This window comes from Chlorocebus sabaeus, chromosome 27 (assembly GCF_047675955.1).
Source record: "Chlorocebus sabaeus isolate Y175 chromosome 27, mChlSab1.0.hap1, whole genome shotgun sequence".
Taxonomy (NCBI): domain Eukaryota; kingdom Metazoa; phylum Chordata; class Mammalia; order Primates; family Cercopithecidae; genus Chlorocebus; species Chlorocebus sabaeus.
The window spans coordinates 35218339-35240678 of NC_132930.1; the positions used below are offsets into that span (position 1 = coordinate 35218339).

The 22340-nt window shown below is 44.2% G+C and overlaps 1 protein-coding gene across 1 annotated transcript in view; it reads right to left on the reverse strand.

Moving 5' to 3' along the window:
* Nucleotides 1-22105, reverse strand: part of BST1 (bone marrow stromal cell antigen 1) — a 32263-nt gene extending 10158 nt beyond the window's left edge. Inside the window, exons 1-7 of the mRNA XM_008017848.3 lie at nucleotides 21818-22105; nucleotides 17816-17942; nucleotides 15820-15955; nucleotides 11642-11724; nucleotides 8149-8225; nucleotides 7710-7802; nucleotides 3188-3274 (exon numbers count right to left, since the gene is read on the reverse strand). Coding sequence (XP_008016039.1) covers nucleotides 3188-3274; nucleotides 7710-7802; nucleotides 8149-8225; nucleotides 11642-11724; nucleotides 15820-15955; nucleotides 17816-17942; nucleotides 21818-21996 — 782 coding nt within the window. The 5' untranslated portion in view covers nucleotides 21997-22105. The remainder of the gene's footprint in view (nucleotides 1-3187; nucleotides 3275-7709; nucleotides 7803-8148; nucleotides 8226-11641; nucleotides 11725-15819; nucleotides 15956-17815; nucleotides 17943-21817) is intronic.
* Nucleotides 22106-22340: the final 235 nt, after the last annotated feature.

A 22340-nucleotide genomic window follows, 5' to 3' on the forward strand; every position in this document is an offset into this window, starting at 1 on the left:
CAGGAGGCTGAGGCGGGAGGCCCAGGAGTTCAAGGCTGCAGTGAACTATGATTGCACCACTGCACTCCAGCCTGGAAAACAGAGTGAGGCCCTGTGTCTAGAAAAAATAAAATAAATAAAAATATTAGCCAGCATTTATCAAGCATTTACTATGTACCAAGACATTTGATTATATCTTTTGTGAGGATCATGTCATTTAATCCTCATAACAACCAAATGGAATAGGTGCTTTATCTTCTCCAATTTACAATTGAGAAAGCTGACCACAGGAACCTGCCCAAGTTCTCACAGCAGCAAGTTGAAGGGCTGAACTTGAATTATGCAGGCTGACTCCAGGGTCCGAGCTTCTAACCACTTCTATATGCACATATGACATTACAGTACGACCTGATAAGTACTTTGGGCAGAAGGGTGGACTTGAACCACATGGGTGATGGTCAGTGCTCAGGCATCAGAGAGGAACGCTAACTTTCTGTACACAGTAGAGGGAGAAGATGTGAAGTTCCAAGGCACCAAGGGTGGGGAAGGGAAGCAGCAATGAAGACAGGAGCCAGGTCTTGGTGGCACATGGGGAGTTAGGTAGGAGACAAGCCTAGACAGGATCTCTGTGGCAGGACCACTGCAAGGGACTATGGAAGAACAGGAACGTGATACTGTTCTCTCTATGGCAAGCCATGTCTTCTGTCCTTGACTCAGCTACCTTTCATTAATGTCTACCTGATGCACATATTTTTAATAAGAGTAATTATCTGTCATTGTGTATGTCCAAAAACAGGCAAGGAATTTAACTGAATCTAATTCAACACAGTGCTGGCAGAAACCAACCAGGAAGTAAGGGAGGCTATGAAAAGATAAGCCCCCTCCAAAATGGGCAAGCACCTCAGGGAGAACCTTCAACTGATGTGGGGCAGAAGGCAGTGCCACCTGAATTGTGAGGGGCAGGAGGTTCTCACATCTGGGTCGGAGTTGGATTTGTTATGTTAACCCTTGTCACTTTCCCATGTTATACATTTTATTATATCCTCTCTGCTCCTGACACTAACACAGAAACAACTTATGGGCAGTAAAGAAATGGGAGCTTCCTCATTTCTTTACTGAGTCAGGCTTCGAAGAGAAGAGCCCTGAGGCTGACTGAGGTGGGACACCAATGGAGAGGAAGGACATAAGTCCAGACCCAGGGTAGCTGTAAGGGGGAAGGAGACTTGGGCTCTGGCCCGGCTATTACAGCTCAGCCCAATGACATAAAAACAAAGCAAAGTGGTTGTGAATGCAAAAATTTTAGCTACATTTTTCTCCATCATTGAGCTTGTTTTTTTGCTTTGTTTGGTTTGGTATTGAGGGGTTGATGGCAGAGGGTTTGCTTTGTTTTATTTTGAGACCAGGTCTTGCTCTGTCACCTAGGCTAGAGTGTAGTGGCCCCATCATAGCTCACTGTTCCCTTGAACTCCTGGGCTCAAGCAATCCTCCCACCTCAGACTCCCAAGTAGCTGGAACTACGGGTGCATGCCACTGTGCTTGGCTATTGAGCTGTTTTGGAGTAAGAATTGAATTCTTTTGATTTTTTGAGATGGAGTCTTGTTCTTGTCACCCAGGCTGGAGTGCAATGGTATGATCTCGGCTCACTGCAACCTCCACCTTCTGGGTTCAAGTGATTGTCCTGCCTCAGCCTCCTGAGTATCTGGGATTACAGGCACCCACCACCACGCCCAGCTAATTTTTGTATTTTTAGTAGAGACGGGGTTTCATCATATTGGCCAGGCTGGCCTCAAATTCCTGACCTCATTATCTGCCCACCTTGGTCTTCCAAAGTGCTGGGATTACAGGTATGAGCCACTGCGCTCAGCCAAGAATTGAATATTTTTTAAAATTTACTACTGGAGCTTTGATTAAGGAAGGAAGAGCTTGGTAGCATTAGGGAAAGAGCATGCTTTAAGGCCATGCAAAGCTGGGTTCAAAACTCAACTCTGTCACTGAGTTTAAAGCTTAAAGACAGATAAAACTAACAAACGACATTATGAATCTGGAGAGTGGTTACCATGGGGTTGGTGACTAAGAAAGGCCAATGGGAGCTTCTAGGGATGCTGGTTATGTTCTGTTTATTGGTCTGAGGGCTGGCTGCAGGTATGCGCTAAATGGGGGAAGCTTCATCCACCTGTGTACTCATGTTTTGTATATTTTTCTGTACATAGATTATATTTCCAGAAAAGGACATTTCCCTTGTTTTGTTTTTAAGAGGGGGTGATAAACAACATCTAACTTTTGAGGGCATTGGCAATAATATATGAGTAAAAGGTACAGGTAACAGAACAGCCTTGAGGGGCTCCTTGTCTTGAGGAGGCATGGAATGGGAGGGAGTGGTTTACATGTTTAGGATGCTTTGCTCAGCTGGGAGAATGATCCAGTCCATGGGGCTGCTGGGAAGGCAGAGAGTGGCAGAGAAGCAGGATAATCAAGGGTGTTGGGCAACAAGAGAAGACCACTGACATCATTTCTACCCTGCAACACTCAGAAATGTTCAAGAAAGCCACTCAGCTTTTGCAGTGTTGGATTCCAGCCCCTTGCAGAATCAGCAGGTCCACAGTCTTGGGGGCTGAGGCAGAGAGGGTGAGAGGCAGGGATTTGAGTCCAGAGATGGCTTGCAACTACCTTAGGGCTTGAGCCAAGTTTTTTTTTTTTTAATTACAAGCAAGAAGGCCCATAAATGATATCTGATTATAAGTGTATAAAGGGTCTGGCCCATAGGTGCTCACCAAGTGGTAGTTACTATTATTTTCCTATTGGTCTGTGGTAAAGATGTGTCTGTAAATATCTCAAACTCCCACCTTAGCACCTGTCATGCACAAGGATCCCAAGAGATCCAAACACATAGGAACCTCATCAGTCCCTGTCCTCCCGTGTCTCACTGCACAGTAAGCACAGTGAGGAGAGAACTGGGCATGAGCAAATAAGAAAGTGCTGCTCTGTGTGTCCTTTAAATGCCATGAAGATGGACTCTGGACAGCAGTAGGTGGGGCCCTGGCCAAACCCAGGCCAGAAGGTGCTCCTTGCCTCCACACTAAGAGGCCACCCAGAAGGCACCACCCCATGGCCTTCAGAGCTGAGAACCAGCAATACCTTTTTGGCAGCCCACCTCCTCCAAAATCACACACCGCCTCTACAAGTACACATTGATATATAGGCCACCTACCGGTAATCAGTAATACAGCTGTACTGGAACCCCATGTCCTTCAGCCTCTTTTCCAGAACTTTCATGGTGCCTTCCCCGCAGGATTCCCTAAAACATAAAAATATATAATTAAAAAGTAAGTAAATAAGAGGTGGAAGCGGAAGTTGTTTCTGGGTTAATCATAATTTCTTTTGACCATGTGCTCCTGGATATTCTCCTCTCAGAAAGAAAAGAGGAATGTCTCTGGTTTAAAAAGGGCTGCTTCTGGTAAACTGGCAGGACCCAGGAGATGATGCTCTGAAGACCCCAGCACCAGACCTGAAGCTGGGCAGCCGGGAGCACTGGGAAAGCCAGGGCCAGTGCATGCACGTGGTGTCAGCCACCTGTGTAGTCTGTCCCCAGACAGTGACACATATCTGCAATGCGCTCCAGGGGCTCAGCACATTGCTACCTGCCAATGTGTTCACCCTACACTACAGTATATTCATTTGAAATTTTAAGTAACCACCAAAACATACAAATTTAAAAATATTAGAAAATGCAAATAAACAAAAATTTTTAAAAATTACCCCAAATCTCACACCCCTAGAGATAGCTGCTGTTAACATTTTGGTGTATATAGGTCTAGACTTTTAAAATATATTTATTTCTGCAAGATTTTTAAAATACGGCAATGGGTCTCTGCTATCCAATGTGTTTAGTAGTCTATTTTAGGTCCTGTCTGCACACGCACACACACAAACACACACACTTCTCTGCCATTATTTTTAGCTCCGGCATGGTCTCCCTTACATAAACAGACCAACACTCATAGAACCCATCCTCTCTTGTTGAAGATCTAGGTCTATTCTTTTATTTCAATGCCATTTACACTACAACAAACTTTGTTGGTGTGGAGTCCTAATTAGGAAAACGGAGTCAGGCTGGCAGGAGCAGGGGAAAGCAAAAAAACAAAGCAGATAAGCTATAAGTCTACCTTCTTCATGGTCCAGGGCACAGAGGCTTCCTGCACAAATAACTCACAACCTTCCCAAGGCCACCTATCACCAGACGCTCAGCTGATAGAAAAAGGCAAGTTAGCTCACTGCAACCTTGGTGTTGTCAGAACTGCACAAGTGCTCTTCAGCACACAGCACAAGCACCATTCTATAAAATTCCCAGTAAGCTTTTGTCTCCCTGCAGTCAGCTTGTCTCTTGCTGACCTGCCAGTTGCACCCTTGTGACATATTTTCATACTTTCTCTAATAAATCTGTCTTTCTTTACCTACAGCTGTCTTGGTAAATTCTTACCTCCCATGCCACCAGCCCAGACAGTCACTGACTGGAACTTCATTTTCATACACATTATTAATTATTTGTTCCGTTGGCATAAATTCCTGAAAGTAGGTTTTCTGGCATCAAAGATTTGAATCCAGTTTAAGGCTTTTATATGAATGGCCAAATTACACCCTGATAAAGTATGAGAGTGGCAATTTCCCACACTCGTACCAACAGTGATTGTGTGTGTGTGTGTGTTTATTATTATTATTATTATTATACTTTAAGTTCTAGGGTACATGTGCACAACGTGCAGGTTTGTTACATATGTACACATGTGCCATGTTGCTGTGCTGCACCCATTATCTCGTCATTTACATTAGGTATATCTCCTAATGCTATCCCTCCCCACTCCCCCTTCCCCACAATAGGCCCCAGTGTGTGATGTTCCCCTTCCTGTGTCCAAGTGATCTCATTGTTCAATTCCCACCTATGAGTGAGAACATGCGGTGTTTGGATTTTTCTGTTCTTGCAATAGTTTGCTGAGAATGATGGTTTCCAGCTGCATCCATGTCCCTACAAAGGACACAAACTCATTCTTTTTTTTTTTTTTTTTTTTGGCTGCATAGTATTCCATGGTGTATATGTGCCACATTTTCTTAATCCAATCTGTCACTGATGGACATTTGGATTGATTCCAAGTCTTTGCTATTGTGAATAGTGCTGCAATAGACATACGTGTGCATGTGTCTTTATAGCAGCATGATTTATAATCCTTTGGGTATATACCCAGTAATGGGATGACTGGGTCAAATGGTATTTCTAGTTCTAGATCCTTGAGGAATCTCCACATTGTTTTCCACGACGGCTGAACTAGTTTACAGTCCCACCAACAGTGTAAAAGTGTTCCTATTTCTCCACATCCTCTCCAGCACCTGTTGTTTCCTGATTTTTTTAATGATTGCCATTCTAACTGGTGTGAGATGGTATCTCATTGTGGTTTTGATTTGCATTTCTCTGATGGCGAGTGATGATGAGCATTTTTTCATGTGTTTCCAACAGTGATTCTTACCCACTTTCAGTAATGGTCATAATCAAGCAGGGAGAATTTACAGATGCAAACAGAGGCAGACACACACCACCACCAACTGTGGTTATTAGGCACGATATATTACAAACAGGACCCTGACTTTACATGAAATGGGATGGTAAACAGCCTCACTACCATAAAATTAATAGAGTGGGAGTATACAGGGAGGAAATGAGCAACTGGAAATTTTTACAGAAGTGGAATTCCAGGCATTACAGGAATGAAGAAAGCACAGTGTTGAATAACATCATTTTTTAGAACTTTGCCAATACCTGAGACAATGCCTTACTCTGGGCCAGGCTCACTACGTAGAAATTTTTTTTTCGGTAAGCAATGACATTTAGGCTGCAGGACAACTGGACACAGAGATAAGTGAATGTGTTATTAAAATAACTATAAAGGCCGGGCATGGTGGTTCACCCTCCATAATCCTAGCACTTTGGGAGGCTGAGGTAGGTGGATCACCTGAGGTCAGGAATTCGAGACAAGCCTGGCCAACATGGTGAAACCTTGCCTCTACTAAAAATACAAAAAATCAGCTGGACGTGCTAGTGGACACCTGTAATCCCAGCACTCAGGAGGTTGAGTCAGGAGAATCACTTGCACTTGGGAGGCAGAGGTAGCAGTGAGCTGAGATCTCGCCACTGCACTCCAGCCTGGGAAACAAGAGCGAAACTCTGTCTCAAAAAATAAATAAATAAATAACTATAAACTGTTTATTTGAATAAAGGCAGCCCAAACCATGCTAAACACAATCAGGTGTTAGCCATGCTGTTTTTAGCTCTTTGCTTATGAGTTTTATTTTTTAAATAAGTTTTATTTTGTATATTTGAGGTGTACAGCATGATGTCATTAGATACATATAGATAGTAAATTAGTTATTGTAGTAAAGCAGATTAACCATCTATCATCTCACATAGTTACTTTTTTTGTGTGACAAGAGCAGCTAAAATCTACTTATTTAACAATAATAATACCTAATACATTATAATTTTATTAACTATGGTGCTAATATGTTTTCCCTAAAATCTGAGCCAAGAGTCCTACTTCCTTAGATCATGACCTGCACCTCCACCCTGTGGCTCAAATGTACTACCAGGTGCTCTGACTCCTTTTGTAACCTCTCATACAGCAGAAATGATGGGCTGAGATGACATTGAATTGCAATCTCTTATCTCATTAGAGGTAGGTTTTGTGCTTTCTCTGACAGATACATTAAAACAACAAGCAAGTATAACTTCTAGACAGAGCAACTTCTCACAAAAATAAGACCAACGATATGCATTTTTCATGCAAAAATAAGTATAATTTGTCTTCTGAGAAGGGGAATGCAGATCTTGGTATAATTAAGTAGTTTGCAAATTTATCACAATCTATTGCCCAAGGGATAGGGGAAAAATTACCCCTTATATGGTGAGTCTTAGAGAGTCCTGGGGGCTGACACGGACACAGGGAATTCACTGAGGTTCTCCTAAACACTTTCAATGGGACCTCCACTCCTTGGGGTAATACCTTCCTCCATGTCGCATGGAGGGACTGTTCTGAAGGACAAGGCCCCAGCTTGCTTCTGAAGCTCCATCATGGCTGTCCATTTAGGCTGTGGCCTCGTTGGCTTGTCTTTAAACCAAATCAATTTAACTTTTTTATCTTGAGTTTGTGCCAGCAGTGCCCTTCACTGCTGAGAAGGATGAGTTTAAGTTTGCATTTACATATAAACTCATGTGGCTTCCCAGAAAATGTGGATCATAAAAGTTTTCTTAACCAGTTATTCAAGACCCAGTTGAAGAGCTGGTTGTTCTCTGAGAATGACATCTTAATTATAGAGTCCTTAGGTTAATTCTGAGAACCAGTGGTGAGGGCTTTTGAATTTCAAATGACCAGAAGGAGAAAATGGCTTAGACCCTCACAAATGCATAAGGAACTCGCCCATCCAAAGCTACCCAAGTCACTCAGAAAGGAACACTGTCTTTGCTGGCTGAGAAGAATATCCCGGATAAAGGAGGTTTTCTCTCTGGGCTTGGGACTGGCTAGTGGCATTCCCAGGAAGTCAAGCTTCTGTCTTTCTCTACCAACCCCGTTAGAAACAAAGAAGGCTGTCATTTTCCCCAAACTGAAAATGTTAAATGAACTTGATCATATCATATACAAGGAAAACAAACTTGTGCAATTATCATCATCAATATCACCATAACTTACACATTGGGTCCCCCAATTTCATGCATAACCCAGATCTCAATTCGTGTAATCTTTTCCTTCTGGAGGTTTGGAATTTCATAATCTGCAAAAAAACTGAGAAACATTTCTTAAAGCCCTAAAGCAATATGATATTTTTTCCATTTCAGTTTTTAGTTAATTTACCATTACTCTTCTTTAAAAAATAAAAGGCTTTTAGAAGTTTTTCTTCTTTAGCTTTTATTTTTAGTTTACTTTTTATTCCAGTATTCATCAGCGGTTAATGGTTTAACTCTATAGACATGGCTCTGATCACCAGGTCATTCATCTGTTTTGCTTTACCTGTATTTACAGAAGCAAGTATGAGATGGGGACTAGGATAATTTTCTTTAGCCTCTGTTTAAAACAATTAAATAAATATTTTGGCATTCTCTGTTGTGTTTGAATGTGCTGGTGGTCTTACCCTTTGATGGGATAGGCTCCTGTTGGCTCTGAACCATTCAGCATGACGTGGATCACCCCAGAACTATCCTTTGAATACTATGAGAAGAACCAAGTATTTTTAGCAAATAAAGACGTGACATTTTTCTGCTATGAAATGAGCATTTTTACAACTTGTCAGTTCTAAATAATGGCAAGGATATGATAAATGTGGCATTTCATATGGCTTAGTAGAAATGCAAATTGGTTTATTTTGGAAAGCAAATTGCCTTGAAATGTCAAAAAATTTATAGACTCAGTAATCCATGTCTGGGAATCTACCCCGAGAAGATAATAGAAAATATGCAGTATCTTATCAGCTATAATAAAGTAGGTTATGCTCCCTTAGCAAAGAACCTCGAAACTGCAGTGACTTTAAAACAACAATGATATATATCATGCTCACACTACATGTTTATCACAGGCCCACTGGGGTTTTGTTGCACGTGTCCTCATTCTGGGACACATCTGCAAAATCTCTGATTGCCAGGAAAAGGAGGAAACAGTGACAAATCATGGACCACTTCTTAAAGGCTTCCACCCAAAAGTCACACACATCACTCCCGCTCACAACTGATTGGCCAGTGTAAGTCACATGTAAATAATTTCATGAGGCAGGGAAGTGCAAACGGTGGGCTCAGAAGACAAGCCAAAATTATCTGGCAAACAGCACTAAGGACTACCAGGAGCACTGTGCACAAAGAAGTGTGGTGCAGCATTCTTTGTAATACTGAAATATTATAACCAATACCAAATACTTAACAAGGGGATAGTAAGTAAACTGTGATACTTAAGTGTCTGAAATATTAACCAGCCATTAGTAAAAGTCTACAGTATTTGCAATAGCATAGGAAGTGCTTACTTTCAAAGCAAAATGCAACAGTCGTTGGAGGAGCATGAGCTTTACTGTGTTAAAAATACATGGGCCGAAGTCTAGGATTCCCAACGGAGCGACAGGTCTACAGAAATTCCAAAATCTCCACTTCAAAATACTACTGGAGCATGTAATTTCCCTCATAAAATGTTTATAGTAGAATGAAGGAGGTGTAGAGGTGAAATATGTGGCACTGATGTATAGGTGGCTGGGTTCATTCCCTAGCAAAATGATACTCAATATCAAACAATATACTCCATGTTATCCATGTCTCAGATTGCTTCCAAATAGTGCTAACAGTCATAGTTAAATTCTTAAACTCCAATACCTGGTCACCACTATGCTAAATGGGTTGCCTTTAGGTGGTAGGAATGTGGGTGATTAATTTATATTTTCTGTATGTGTCAATCACTATTATGAGCAGCTATTACAATGACAAAAAGAAAAAAAATATTTTTTTAAAAAATGTGTGCAGAGCCAGGCACGGTGGCTCATGCCTGTAATCTCAGCATTTTGGGAGACTGAGGTGGGCAGATCACCTGAGGTCAGGAGTTTGAGACCAGCCTGGCTAACATGGCAAAAACCTGTCTCAACTAAAACTGCAAAAATTAGCTGGGCGTGGTGACACGCACCTGCAGTCCCAGCTACTCGGGAGGCTGATGTGGGAGAATTGCTTGAACCTGGGAGGTGGAGGTTGCGGTGAGCTGAGAATGTGCCACTGCACTCCAGCCTGGGTGACACAGAGAGACACTGTCTCAAAATAAATAAATAAATAAATAAAAATAAAAATAAAAAGTATGCAGATGCAATGAGGCTGTATAACGTTGTGGTTGAAAGTCTGATCTCGAGTCAGCCTGCCTGGTTTCAAATCCTAGCTCCCCTACTTGTCAGTTCCATAACCCTGGTCAAGCTTCTTGACCTCTCTGTACCTTACTTTATTATCTGTAAAATAAGGTATTTTATTACGTTATTACCTGATAAAAGTCTCTGCCTCATATAATTGTCATAAAGATGAAAATATTTGGCCGGGCACAGTGGCTCACGCCTTTAATCCCAGCACTTTGGGAGGCTGAGGCGGGCAGATCACGAGGTCAGGAGTTCGAGACAAGCCTGGCCAATATGGTGAAACCCTATCTCTACTAAAAATACAAAAATTAGCTGGGCATGGTGGCACACGCCTGTAGTTCTAGCTACTCGGGAGACTGAGGCAGAAGAATCACTTGAACCCAGGAGGCGGAGGTTGCAGTGAGCTGAGATCGACAGAGTGAGACTCTGTCTCAAAAAAAAAGATGAAAATATTTAAAATAATAACTGCTAACATTTATTGAATACTTATCTGCTAAGGTTCAAATCCGCTTCTCATCACTATACCACACTAATTCTCCTCATGCTTCGATTACACAGCAAATGCCAAGGGCTCAAAAAATTGTGGCCACTAGTATTAGATTTCCATTATAGAATTGGAGGAAGTATAAGGTGGTGGTTTGCAGCACACACTTGAAAGTCTGGCAGACCCACTGGGTAAAATAAATGGTTCCTTTACATGTAATGTTGACATCTCCCCTGAGTTACTGTTTGATCCCACTTTCAGATGATGACATCTCTGTAGCCTCCCAGTTCTCAATGAAGGGCTCTGGCAGCTGCTGCCAACTGACTGAAGTCTGTGCTCAAGATGAAACCTACGGGTAGTGGGAGCAAATGGTGCTCTCTTGGGGTAGGCAGCAGAGCACAGTAATAAACACAATATGTTTTATCTGGGAGGGATTCTCTGCTTAGCTCCAAATTGCAGCCACCATGGAGGATTTGGCCAAGGTCCTTCTCACCCTGACTAACAATCTACCTAGTGGACACCTGAGGATCTAGGATAGAAGATGAGACCAAAAAAGACATGGATAGCCCTGAAATGGGGTTGACGGTGGTGGGTGGAAGTGCCCTGACATCCACCTGGTCAACCTAGCTAATGTTTAATAGTCAACAGCTCTTTGCCAGGCACTGAAATAAGAACTTAACCCTCTTTATTTGTAATCTTTATTCTGATTCTCATGACAGAGAATTCTGTAGTCACTGGCATGCTATAGCTACTGATAGCTGTCATCAATTCTGGTGACATCATTCTCTGGGAAACAGACCTACCTTCAGGGGACCATTTCTGTGTCTCCAGCTTATCCTCCATCTCCTATCAGTTCCTCTCCCGTTAATATTAGTCTTGTGGACATTTCTGATCCCCACAACTTGATCTCAGGTGTACTAGGGTCTTTCATAAAGCAGGAGTTGCCCCATTTTATGTAGCAATCGAAATCATTGCTTTGAAATACTAACGATAACCATGACATAATGGAAATAATAATGACTAATTAAAAGCCTCATGCATAGTCAACATTTACGGAATGTTTTCTCTGTGCCAGGCACTGCATTAAGCATTTTATTTCCTTAAATTCTCACAACTTTATATAGCAAAGAGTATGAATCATGATGTGGTAAAAGTGGAAAGTGAGGCTCAGAGAAGTTGATTGATGACCTGGGGCCCAGACTCTGAATCACTGTGTTCCATCTCTATGGGTCCCACACACGCTCAACCACTCAGATATCATCCCAGCATTACCTGGATGGATGCCCTTTTCCAAAAGGAATCCACAGGATTATTTTCACAGTCTTCTGATGTAGGGCAGGATTGGTAATCGAGTCCTAAGGGGTAAGTAGACAAACACATTTTATTCCAAAGATTATCTATCTCAGAGAAGAATTAACTTACAATATATCCCAGTTCCATGATGTGTACTTAGCCTCCATTCTGTACAATGTGTACAAGTTTAACATCCACAGTTCTTCCCACTTGATCCACAGGGAGCCTGGTGAGGGACCACCTTGTCCATGATACTAAAGACATTGGTCATTTTGCTCACCACAAATGTGAGGAAGGCAGAGAACTAAATAGCTGGCTAGTGAGTGAGCCTAGCTGACCACTGAGCATCAGCATATTAGCTGGGTTATTTCTCTACTGGAGCACTAGTAAAGCAATGTTTAAAAACCCACAAACAGCAACAAAAACCCTTTGCTTTATTGGGAGAAGTGCCGTCTCTAAAAATTAAATCGTTAGCCATTATCTTAGTAGTAAATGCAAGGGAAAAAAAGGATTAAGAGCGATAATGCTTAGTCAGAGAACAGAAATTTTATACAATTGAAAAATATACAAAATGTGAAAATATATTACATTTAAAAATGTTTAAGGACAGATTAAAGACTCCAGCAGATCAATGGGATGTGGAACATGCTTACCATATACTCTATAAAGAAAAAAAATTTCTAATTTACAAGTTGACCTCATTTCCTAGCAAGAACTGCTATTAATGGCATTATTCATAATAGCCAAGATACGGAATCAATCTGTGTCCATCAACTGATTAATAGATAAGAAAATAGACCGAGCACAGTGGCTCATGCCTGTAATCTCAGCATTTTAGGAAGCCGAGGTGGGTGGATTACCTGAGGTCAGGAGTTCAAGACCAGACTGGCCAACGTGTGAAACCCCATCTCTACTAAAAATACAAAAAGTAGCTGGGTGTGGTGGCATGCACTTGTAGTCCCAGCTACTCAGGAGGCTGAGGCAAGAGAATCGCTTGAACCTGGGGGGCGGAGGCTGCAGTGAGCTGAGATCGTGCCACTGCACTCTGGCCTGGGCGACCGACAGAGACTCCATTAAAAAAAAAGAAAATACGGCATATATACATAACGGAATACTATTGAGTCATTTGTAACAACATGGATGAACCTGGAGGACATTATGTCAAGTGAAATAAACCAGGTACAGGAAAACAAATATTGCATGATCTCCCTTGAAAGTGGAATCTTGAAAAGCAGATCTCATAGAAGTTGGGGGTAGAATAGCGGCTACCAGAGGTTGGGGAGGGGAATGGATAAGGGAGATGGGAAGAGGCTGGTCAACAATGTTACAGTTACATAGAAGGAATAAGCACTGGGGCTGTAATGCACAATAGAGTGGCTATAGCTAACAATAGTGTATGCATATTTCAAAATAACTAGTAGAGAGGATTTTGAAGGTCTCACTACAAAGAAATGGTAAATGTTTAAGATGATGGATATGCTAATTACCCTGATTTGATTATTACACAATGTATATATGTATCAAAACATCACATTGTATGCCATAAATATATACAATTTTCATGTGTCAATCAAAAATAAAATAAAAATAAAAATTTGAAAAAAGAACCAAGGCCAGGTACAGTGGCTCATGCCTGTAATCCCAGCGCTTTGGGAGGCTGAGGCACGAGGATTATTTGAAGTCAGGAGTTCAAGACCAGCCTGGGCAACATGGCAAGACCATATGTCTACAAAAATAATTTTCAAAACAACCTAGTGTGGTGGTGTGTGCCTGTAGTCCAGCTACTTAAGAGGCTGAGGCAAGAGGATCCCTTGAGCACAGGAGTTCAAGGCTGCAATAAGCTAGGATCACACCACTGCATTCCAGCCTGGGTGGCAGAGTGGGACCCTGTCTCAAAAAATAACAATGATTTTAAAATAAAAATAAATAAAATAAAAAAGAGCTGCTGTCAATGGTTTGGGTTTGCTATTTTCTTGGCTTTTTTCTGTGTGTATATTTTCATAGATGTATTGTGTATATGTGTTTCTATTTGAATAACCTCATACCTATCATAGGGTTATGTAAGTTTATTTTTCGCTTAAAAATATGCCTCTTTCTGGGTCAATAAATAAAAAACCTCATCACCATTGCTACTGGCCCCACAGGATTCCATGACATACACATACAGTTATTTAGCTGACCTGAACCGCTGGACTTCGGTTCTTTCTGACACAAAGAGCCCTGATAGGAGGGCATAGATAGAAAAGGGCAGCGAAGTGAGGAAGAAATAACTGGTGGTTTTCTGGAATGCTCTTCCTTTCTTTATGTGTTTTTCATCACATTCCTCCCCTCCTTCTCCCCACCCTCTGCAGCATCATCAAACAAAAACTTCCTGGAAGTTCTCCATTGAAAGATTGGCTGTGTCCATTTGACCTGGAACCTGCAATGCTGCCCATCTCACTCACAGTGAAAAGCAGAGGCCTCACAACATCCTGTGCCACCGGGCCCTCCTTTATTCCTCCAGCCTCATAGCTTGCACTTTCCTCTTTGCCTACTGTCCTCTTTGCTGTTAAATATGTCACACACGCTCCCACCTCAGGGTCTCTGCAATTGCTGTTCTCCCGTCAGAAAATGTTCTTTCTCATCTCCTTGTTCAAATATCAGCCTCTCAGTGAGGTTTTCCTTAGGCATCTAGGTAAAAATGCAACACTTTCCTCTCCCCAGCCCTCCACTCTCAACCTTTTTTGTCCTTATTACCTGTTTTGTTTTTCTCCATAGTCCTTATAATCTTAAGACAGACTATATATTTCACTTGCCTGTTTATTGTCTTTTCTGCCTTCCTATAATGTAAGCATGGGGTATTAATTTCCTCTTTCATTCTCTGCTGTATTCCTACTGTCTAGAAGATGAGGGTCAAGCACATAGTAGACACTATAAATTTTAGTTTGATGGACAAATGAATGGAGGAGAAATAAACAGAACTGATATTAGGTTAACTCTTTTTTTTGTTTTTGTGCCGAGTCTCACTCTGCCGTCCAGGTTAGAGTGCAGTGGTGTGATCTCACCTCAGTGCAACCTCCATCTCCAGGGTTCGAGGGTTTCTCCTGCCTCAGCCTCCCGAGTAGCTGTGATTACAGGCATGCACCACCACACTTGGCTAATTTTTTTTGTATTTTTAGTAGAGATAGGGTTTCTTCATGTTGGCCAGGCTGATCTCGAACTTGTGACCTCAAATGATCCACTCACCTCGGCCTCCCAAAGTGCTGGGATTACAGGCGTGAGCCACCATGCCCGGCCTGATATTAGGTTAATTTTTGAAGTGACTCTGATACCCAGGAAGGTTCTCCAGTCTTCATGATGGGAACACTCCCTCACCTCCTTTCCTTGCTAGCCTCCCTCCTGAAGCTTCCCTGATGCCCTGGTGAGGCTGGTGTCTCACTCTGCTACTCTTCAGAACACCCTATTTCCTGCATTATATCACTTGAGCTAATGCCCCCCATGAGACTATAAGCTCCCCAAAGATAGGGACTGCAGTGTCTCCAGCTCCTAGCACCACAGTTGGATGAATGAGGAGAGTTTGCAGAGCATTCAAGCCAGCTCTTGTGACTCTAACTTTCCTTGTGACTTGGATCTCGAAATATCTGCCGGCGGCCTAGAGTGGTGTTAAAGAGCACAGGCTTCAGAATCCATCAGGAGAGGGCTGAGACCCAGCCTTACCACTTCCAGTCATTTAACCTCTCTAAGCCTCAGCTTCCCCCTCTGGACAAGTGAGGATAGTTAGGCAGAGTTGTGCAAGGTTGAGAAAATGGGCTGTGGAGTCAGACTGTCTGCTGCTTACTAGCTATGCCCCCCGAGCAGTTTTCTTAATCTTGCTGTGCCTCAGTTTCATCATTTATCAAAATGGGGATTATGATAGGATCCCATGAGGCTGTTGTGGGCATTAAATTATACACACACACACACACACACACACACACACACACACAAAGTGCTTAGACTGGCACCCGCAAAAGATAAGTATTCTCCAGTATTGTTATTATTAACTATTCTTGTCACTTATTTCAGAGGACTCGGAGAGGATCAAGTGAAATAAATGCATATGAAAGCATTTAGCACAAATGGTAATGCATAGTAAATAGGAGCTCTTAAGTCTCCTGTGATTTGTGCAGGAGTCTTACCAGAGGCATTTTTCTGTCGACACCAGCTCAAGAAATCTGCAACCCTGCCATACAGAACATCACTCAGGGGCATAAAACGACGGGTGTTTCCTGCAAAGCTGTTAACAAGGAGGTGGCTATTTTCCCAGAACAGGGACTAAGGAAAGACAAACAAAACATCAAAATACAACACAAAATCAGGCTCTTCAGGCACAGCATCATCAAGGCAGGTTGGGCAATCCAGTTCTTATTCAACTCTGACCTGCTGCACAACTGAACGTTCTTATTCGTTGTCTTTATTTATTCATTCGAAGACTGCTAGCATCTCTCCTCCCTTTATTCCCAGGGTATCGTCCAAATGTTAATGGAATATTTTCTCACTAGTACTAAATATACATGCATGTGGGAAGATTCCATACATTAAAAATGATCAAGGGACCTGGGCTGGAATCCTGGCTCTGTCATGTATTAGATATGTAATCTTGACCAAGGCATGCAATCTCCCTGTTTCTGTTTCTACTTCTGGAAAATGCAGAGCATGAGCCCTTTCTCTTCTTCCACAGCTGTGGCCAGGATAATATGCAGTCACAGAAAGCACTTCCTAAAGTGTCAAGTGCCTCAAAAACACATTGCTTTCATATTATACTTCATAGTTTCCACTATAGTGTTTTCATATAACAATAACCCAAATCCCCCAGTCACTATTTCATCTGACCCTCAGTAGTCCAATCAGTTTATATTTAGACTAGAAGGTCCCCAAGGGTGGGGGCTGTTTTTCACTGTTACAGCCTTAACCCTTAGCACCAATGACTGGGCAAACAAATAGCCCAGGAAGTATTTACTGAGTTCATCAACTAGCACCGAATCTCTGAAAGAGAAGGTAAAAAAGTTGGCTTCCGCGCTTTTAGTGACAGGAAGACAACAAGGTTCAAAAAACAGCATATACTCAAAATCATGTTTTCAGTCTATTCTATCTTTGAACCTCACAGTTCCATTTACTTGCCTTTACAAATAACACACAGTGGAAAAAATCAGATTAAGAATGTCTATGCCACAGAAACAAAAATGGTGTCTAGCATTCTTTAAACTTGAGGTATTTTTTTAAGCAAGGGTTTTATGGAAATTTTCTCATTTATTTTCACTTTATTAGACCTTAGAGTGTAGACAGAATAGATATGTGGTTTTCTTAAATCAACTGGTACTGAATAAACATAATCTTAAGACCCATTAAATGGAGAGACTGGTCTCCCAGAAGGATACTGAGATTGAGAGTTTTCTGAATTACTCAAGGTTCAGGCCATTGGGCCAGTTAGGATGAAGGTTATTTAGAATTGACCAGATGTGGAGGCCCAGTGTGACAGGTACGGCCATGTCCTTATGTCCCTGTGCTGATTCTCACACTGACTTACAAACTTAGGAAATTTCCTTCTGCCCACAACCAGCTGGAGATCTAGAATCACTGTTGGAAACTGATATGGTTTGGATTTATGTCTCTTGTCAAATTGTAATCCCCTATGTTAGAGGTGGGGCCTGGTGCAACATGATTGGATTATGGGGGCGGATTTCCCCCATTGGTGCTGTTCTCCTGGTGGAGTTCTCAGAAGATCCAGTTATTTACAAGCCTGTGGCACCTCCCTCTGCCCTTGGTCCTGCTCGTGCCATGTAAGACACCTGCTCCCACTTTGCCTTCCGCTGGAGTAAAAGCTCCCAGAGGCCTCCCAGAAGTAGATGCTGCCATTCTTCCTGTACAGCCTGTGGAACTGTGAAACCAATTAAACCTCTTTTCTTTATAAATTACCCAGTCTCAGGCATTTCTTTATAGCAATGTGACAACGGACTAATACAGAAACAAAGCTAGCTTCCCACAGAGAGCTCAGCACACACATTATGTGTGCTGCCTGATGTTTCTGTGACATTGCAGGATGCAGGGGACAGCTAATCTCACACCTGGCCCATGCACCATCCACTTCTGTAGAGACAGAGAACAAAGTTTTACCCAAGACGGTTGTAGCATTACCTTATCTCTGGGAATAGAGTGCCTGGACAAGTTAATAAAAAGGTCATAGTCCGAGGGAAGCACGGAGCAGGGATCCTTGTCCAGTGCCACTTTAAAGGCTTCCCAGATGGCTGTGCAGTTCTTGTTCCTGTGCAAAAGTACAAGTTGGGAAGAACACACACATGCACATCACGATGTAATGTGAAGTATTTCCATTTCTCTAAGAGCTCTACAAGAGATTTTGTCATATAGTGACTCTGCGGAAGTAGGCTTACAAAAAAGACAACAAATTATCACGACTCAGGTGACAGATTCAGAAATCTGACACTGGAATTGCCTCTCAGAAGGCACTGCACAGATTTCTCAGCGCTAAGGAATACAGCCTTGCCCCCAGGCTCACAAAGACAAGTAGAAATGGCACCTAGCAGGAGGTGACAATTTCAGTCAACTATACAGCAGGTGCCTCTTCATTTAGAACTAACAGTGGGGGCAGTCTCGTTGTTCAGGTCCACTGTGGACCTCGGAGACCAGGTGAGGCCAGGCCTGGCCAGCGAGCAGGATGTGTGATGTTAGGAGGGAGGTCCAACGCTGCAAGAGGCTTCCACCCCTGGCAAAGCAGGTGCACCCTCCAGTGCCAGCCCCTCTTGAGGTCCATCCTAGTTTTCAAAAAATATTTCCCACGGCATTTGTGACTTTCTGTTTCTCATACTGGGTGGTGTGTAACACAGGTGGTTCTTATATTATTCTCTGCTGGTTTTTATTTGCCTGAAATGTGCAACAGTAAAAACGATCAGCACAAGAAAGACATCGCAAACACAAGAAAAGGGGGACCCACAGAAGGAACAAAAATCAGTAAGAAATGCAGCGCTGGCAAGAAAGACCTAAACTTCAGAAATCCTCCAGATTTAGGGGTTCTGAAATTTGAATTCCGGAAGGACTGGACTCAAGGAATTCCAACCTGAGACCACATTCTGGGTTCTGAGGGCTCAGACTGAACATCTGCTGGGTGGCAATGGGCTGTTACCCAGTTCACCTCTACCCCACCCTCACTTCTAGAGGGATACCTCTCCACCCTCCTTCACACTCACACACACATACACCCCACACCTCTAGACCACACATACATCCCGCACCTCTAGACCACACACACACACACACACACCGGTTACCTCCAGACCACACACACACCCATCCCTCACCTCTAGACCACATACACACACACACGCATACACACATCGCTCACCTCTAGACTACACATACCCCCCTCACCTCTAGCACAAACACACACATATCTCACCTCTAGAACACACACACCCTCACCTCTAGAACACACACACACACCCCTCACCTCTAGAACAAATACACATCTCACCTCTAATACACCTCTCACCTCTAGAACACACACACACACCCCCTCACCTCTAGAACACGCACACACACCTCTCTCACCTCTAGAACACACACAGTCTCCTTACCTCTAGAATACACACATACCCCTCACCTCTAGAACACACACACACACACACACACACACACACACAGATATGGTTAGACTTTGTGTCCCCAACCAAATCTCATCTTGAATTGTAATCTCGATAATCCCTAGGTGTCCAGGGAGAGACCAGATGGGAGGTAATTGAATCATGATTGTGGTTTCCCCCATGCTGTTCTCTTGATAGTGAGTGAGTCTCACAAGATATGATGGTTTTATAAGTGTCTGGCATTTGCCCCTACTTGCACGCGCTCCGTCCTCTCTGTGAAGAAGGCGCCTGCTTCTCCTTTGCCTTCACTTTCGCCATGGTTGTAAGTTTCCTGAGGCCTCCCCAGCAATAAGGAACTGTGAGTCAATTAAACCTCTTTCCTGTATAAATTACCCAGTCTGTGGTATTTCTTCATAGCAGTGTGAAAACAGACTAATACACATACATACCCCTCACTGCTAGAACACACGCACACACCCCTCACCTCTAGAATACACACACACATCCCTCACCTCTAGAACACACGCACACATACCCCTCACCTCTAGAACACACACACACACCTCACCTCTAGAACACACACCCCTCACCTCTAGAACACACACACACACCCTTCATCTCTAGAACACACACACACCTCCCCCTCACCTCTAGAACACACACACCCCTCACCTCTAGAACACACACACACACCCCTCACCTCTAGAACACACGCACACACCCCTCACCTCTAGAACACACACATACCCCTCACCTCTAGAACACACACATACACCCCTCACCCCTAGAACATACACACACCCCTCACATGTAGAGTGCACACACACACCCCTCACCTCTAGAACGCATGCACACACCCCTCACCTCTAAAACACACACCCCTCACCTCTAGAGCACACGTGCACACACACACCCCTCACCTCTAGAATACACACACACACTCCTCACTCCAAGAACACACACATACCCCTCACCTCTAGAGTGCACACACACGCACACCTCACCTCTAGAACACACACATACCCCTCACCTCCAGAACACACACATGCACACACCCCACACCCCTCACCTCTAGAACACACACACACCCCCCTCATCTCTAGAGTGCAAGTGCACACACACACCCCTCACCTCCAGAACACACACACACACCTCTCACCTCTAGAACACATGCACGCACTCCTCACCTCTAGCACACACACACACACACCCCTCATCTCTAGAGTGCAAGTGCACACACACACCCCTCACCTCTAGAACACACACACACACTTCGCCTCTAGAACACACACACACACACCTCTCACCTCTAGAACACATGCAAGCACCCCTCACCTCTAGAACACACACACACCCCTCACCTCTAGAACACACACACAACCCTTACCCCTAGAACACACTCACACCCCTCACCTCTAGCGTGCACACACACACCCCTCACCTCTAGAACACACGTGCACACACACTCCCCTCACCTCTAGAACACACACATGCACACTTCATCTCTAGAACACATACACACACCCCTCACCTCCAGAACACACACACCTCACCTCTAGAACACATGCACACACCCTTCACCTCTAGAACACACACACACACCTCTCACCTCTAGAACACACACACACCTCACCTCTAAAGCACACACACACACTCCTTACTTCTAGAACACAGACACACCCTTCACCTCTAGAGCACACACATACCCCTCACTTCTAGAACACACACACACACTTCACCTCTAGAACACATGCACGCACCCCTCACCTCTAGAACACACACACACCCCTCACCTCTAGAGTGCACACACACACCCCTCACTTGTAGAGCACATACACACACCCCTCACTTCTAGAACACACACACACACTTCACCTCTAGAACACATGCACGCACCCCTCACCTCTAGAGTGCACATACACACCCCTCACCTCTAAAGCACACACACACACCCCTCACTTCTAGAACACACACACATCCCTCACCTCTAGAACACACACACCCCTCACTTCCAGAACACATGCGCGCGCACACACCCGTCACCTCTAGAGCACACACACACAAACCCTCACCTCTAGAGCACACACACACACAGCCCTCACCACTAGAACACACACACACCCCTCACCTCTAGAACACACACACACCCCTCACCTCTAGAACACACACACACACAGCCCTCACCACTAGAACACACACACACGCAACCCTCACCACTAGAACACACACAGCCCCCTCACCTCTAGAGCGCGCGCGCGCGTGCGCACACACACACACACACACACACACTCCTCATCTCTAGACCCCGCACAGCGCACCCCTCACCTGCAGACACACTTCACAGTCCCCTCCTCACTTGCCTGCATCCTTCAGGACCATCGCTATCTCTACACTCACCTCTCCCCTCAAGGCCTCTCTCATTGTCCCCTCACCCCGACCTTTAGCTCCAGTATTCCCCTCCCCAGGCCCTCTCCACTGTTGCCTCTTCCCACCACGCCTCCCCCGCCCCCCGCTTCCCTTCCCACCCGGCCCGCGGCCTCACCGCTGCTCCAAGCTCAGCAGTGCGCGGTACTCGGCGCAGCGGCCCAGGAAGATGTCCCGCAGCTGTGGGCTGGTGCCCTCCCCGTGCCACGGCGCGGGCGCCCCGCCCTCAGCCAGCAGCGGCAGCGGCAGCAGCAGAAGCTGGAGCAGCCGCGAGACCGCGCACCCCCGGGCCGCCATCGGGGAACTTCGGTCCCTCCAGTCCCGTGCCTCCTCGACTCCCCTTCTCTCTTTCTACTAAGGCGGCTCCGCAAACTGATGCAGGGCGGGACTCTTGCTCGTCGGAGCGACTCCCGCTGGTCGGAGGAAAACCTTGCTGTTTTCCGTTTCCCGTTCCAGTCTATTTCAAGACCCAGCTTGGGGCGGGGTGCGGTGGCTCATGCCTGTAATCCCAGCACTTTGGGAGGCAGAGGCGGGCGGATCGCTTGAGTCTAGGAGATCGAGACAAACCTGAGTAACATATAGGTAACAAACCTCCTCTGTACAAAGAAATATAAAAATTAGCCGGTCTTGGTGGTGCGCAC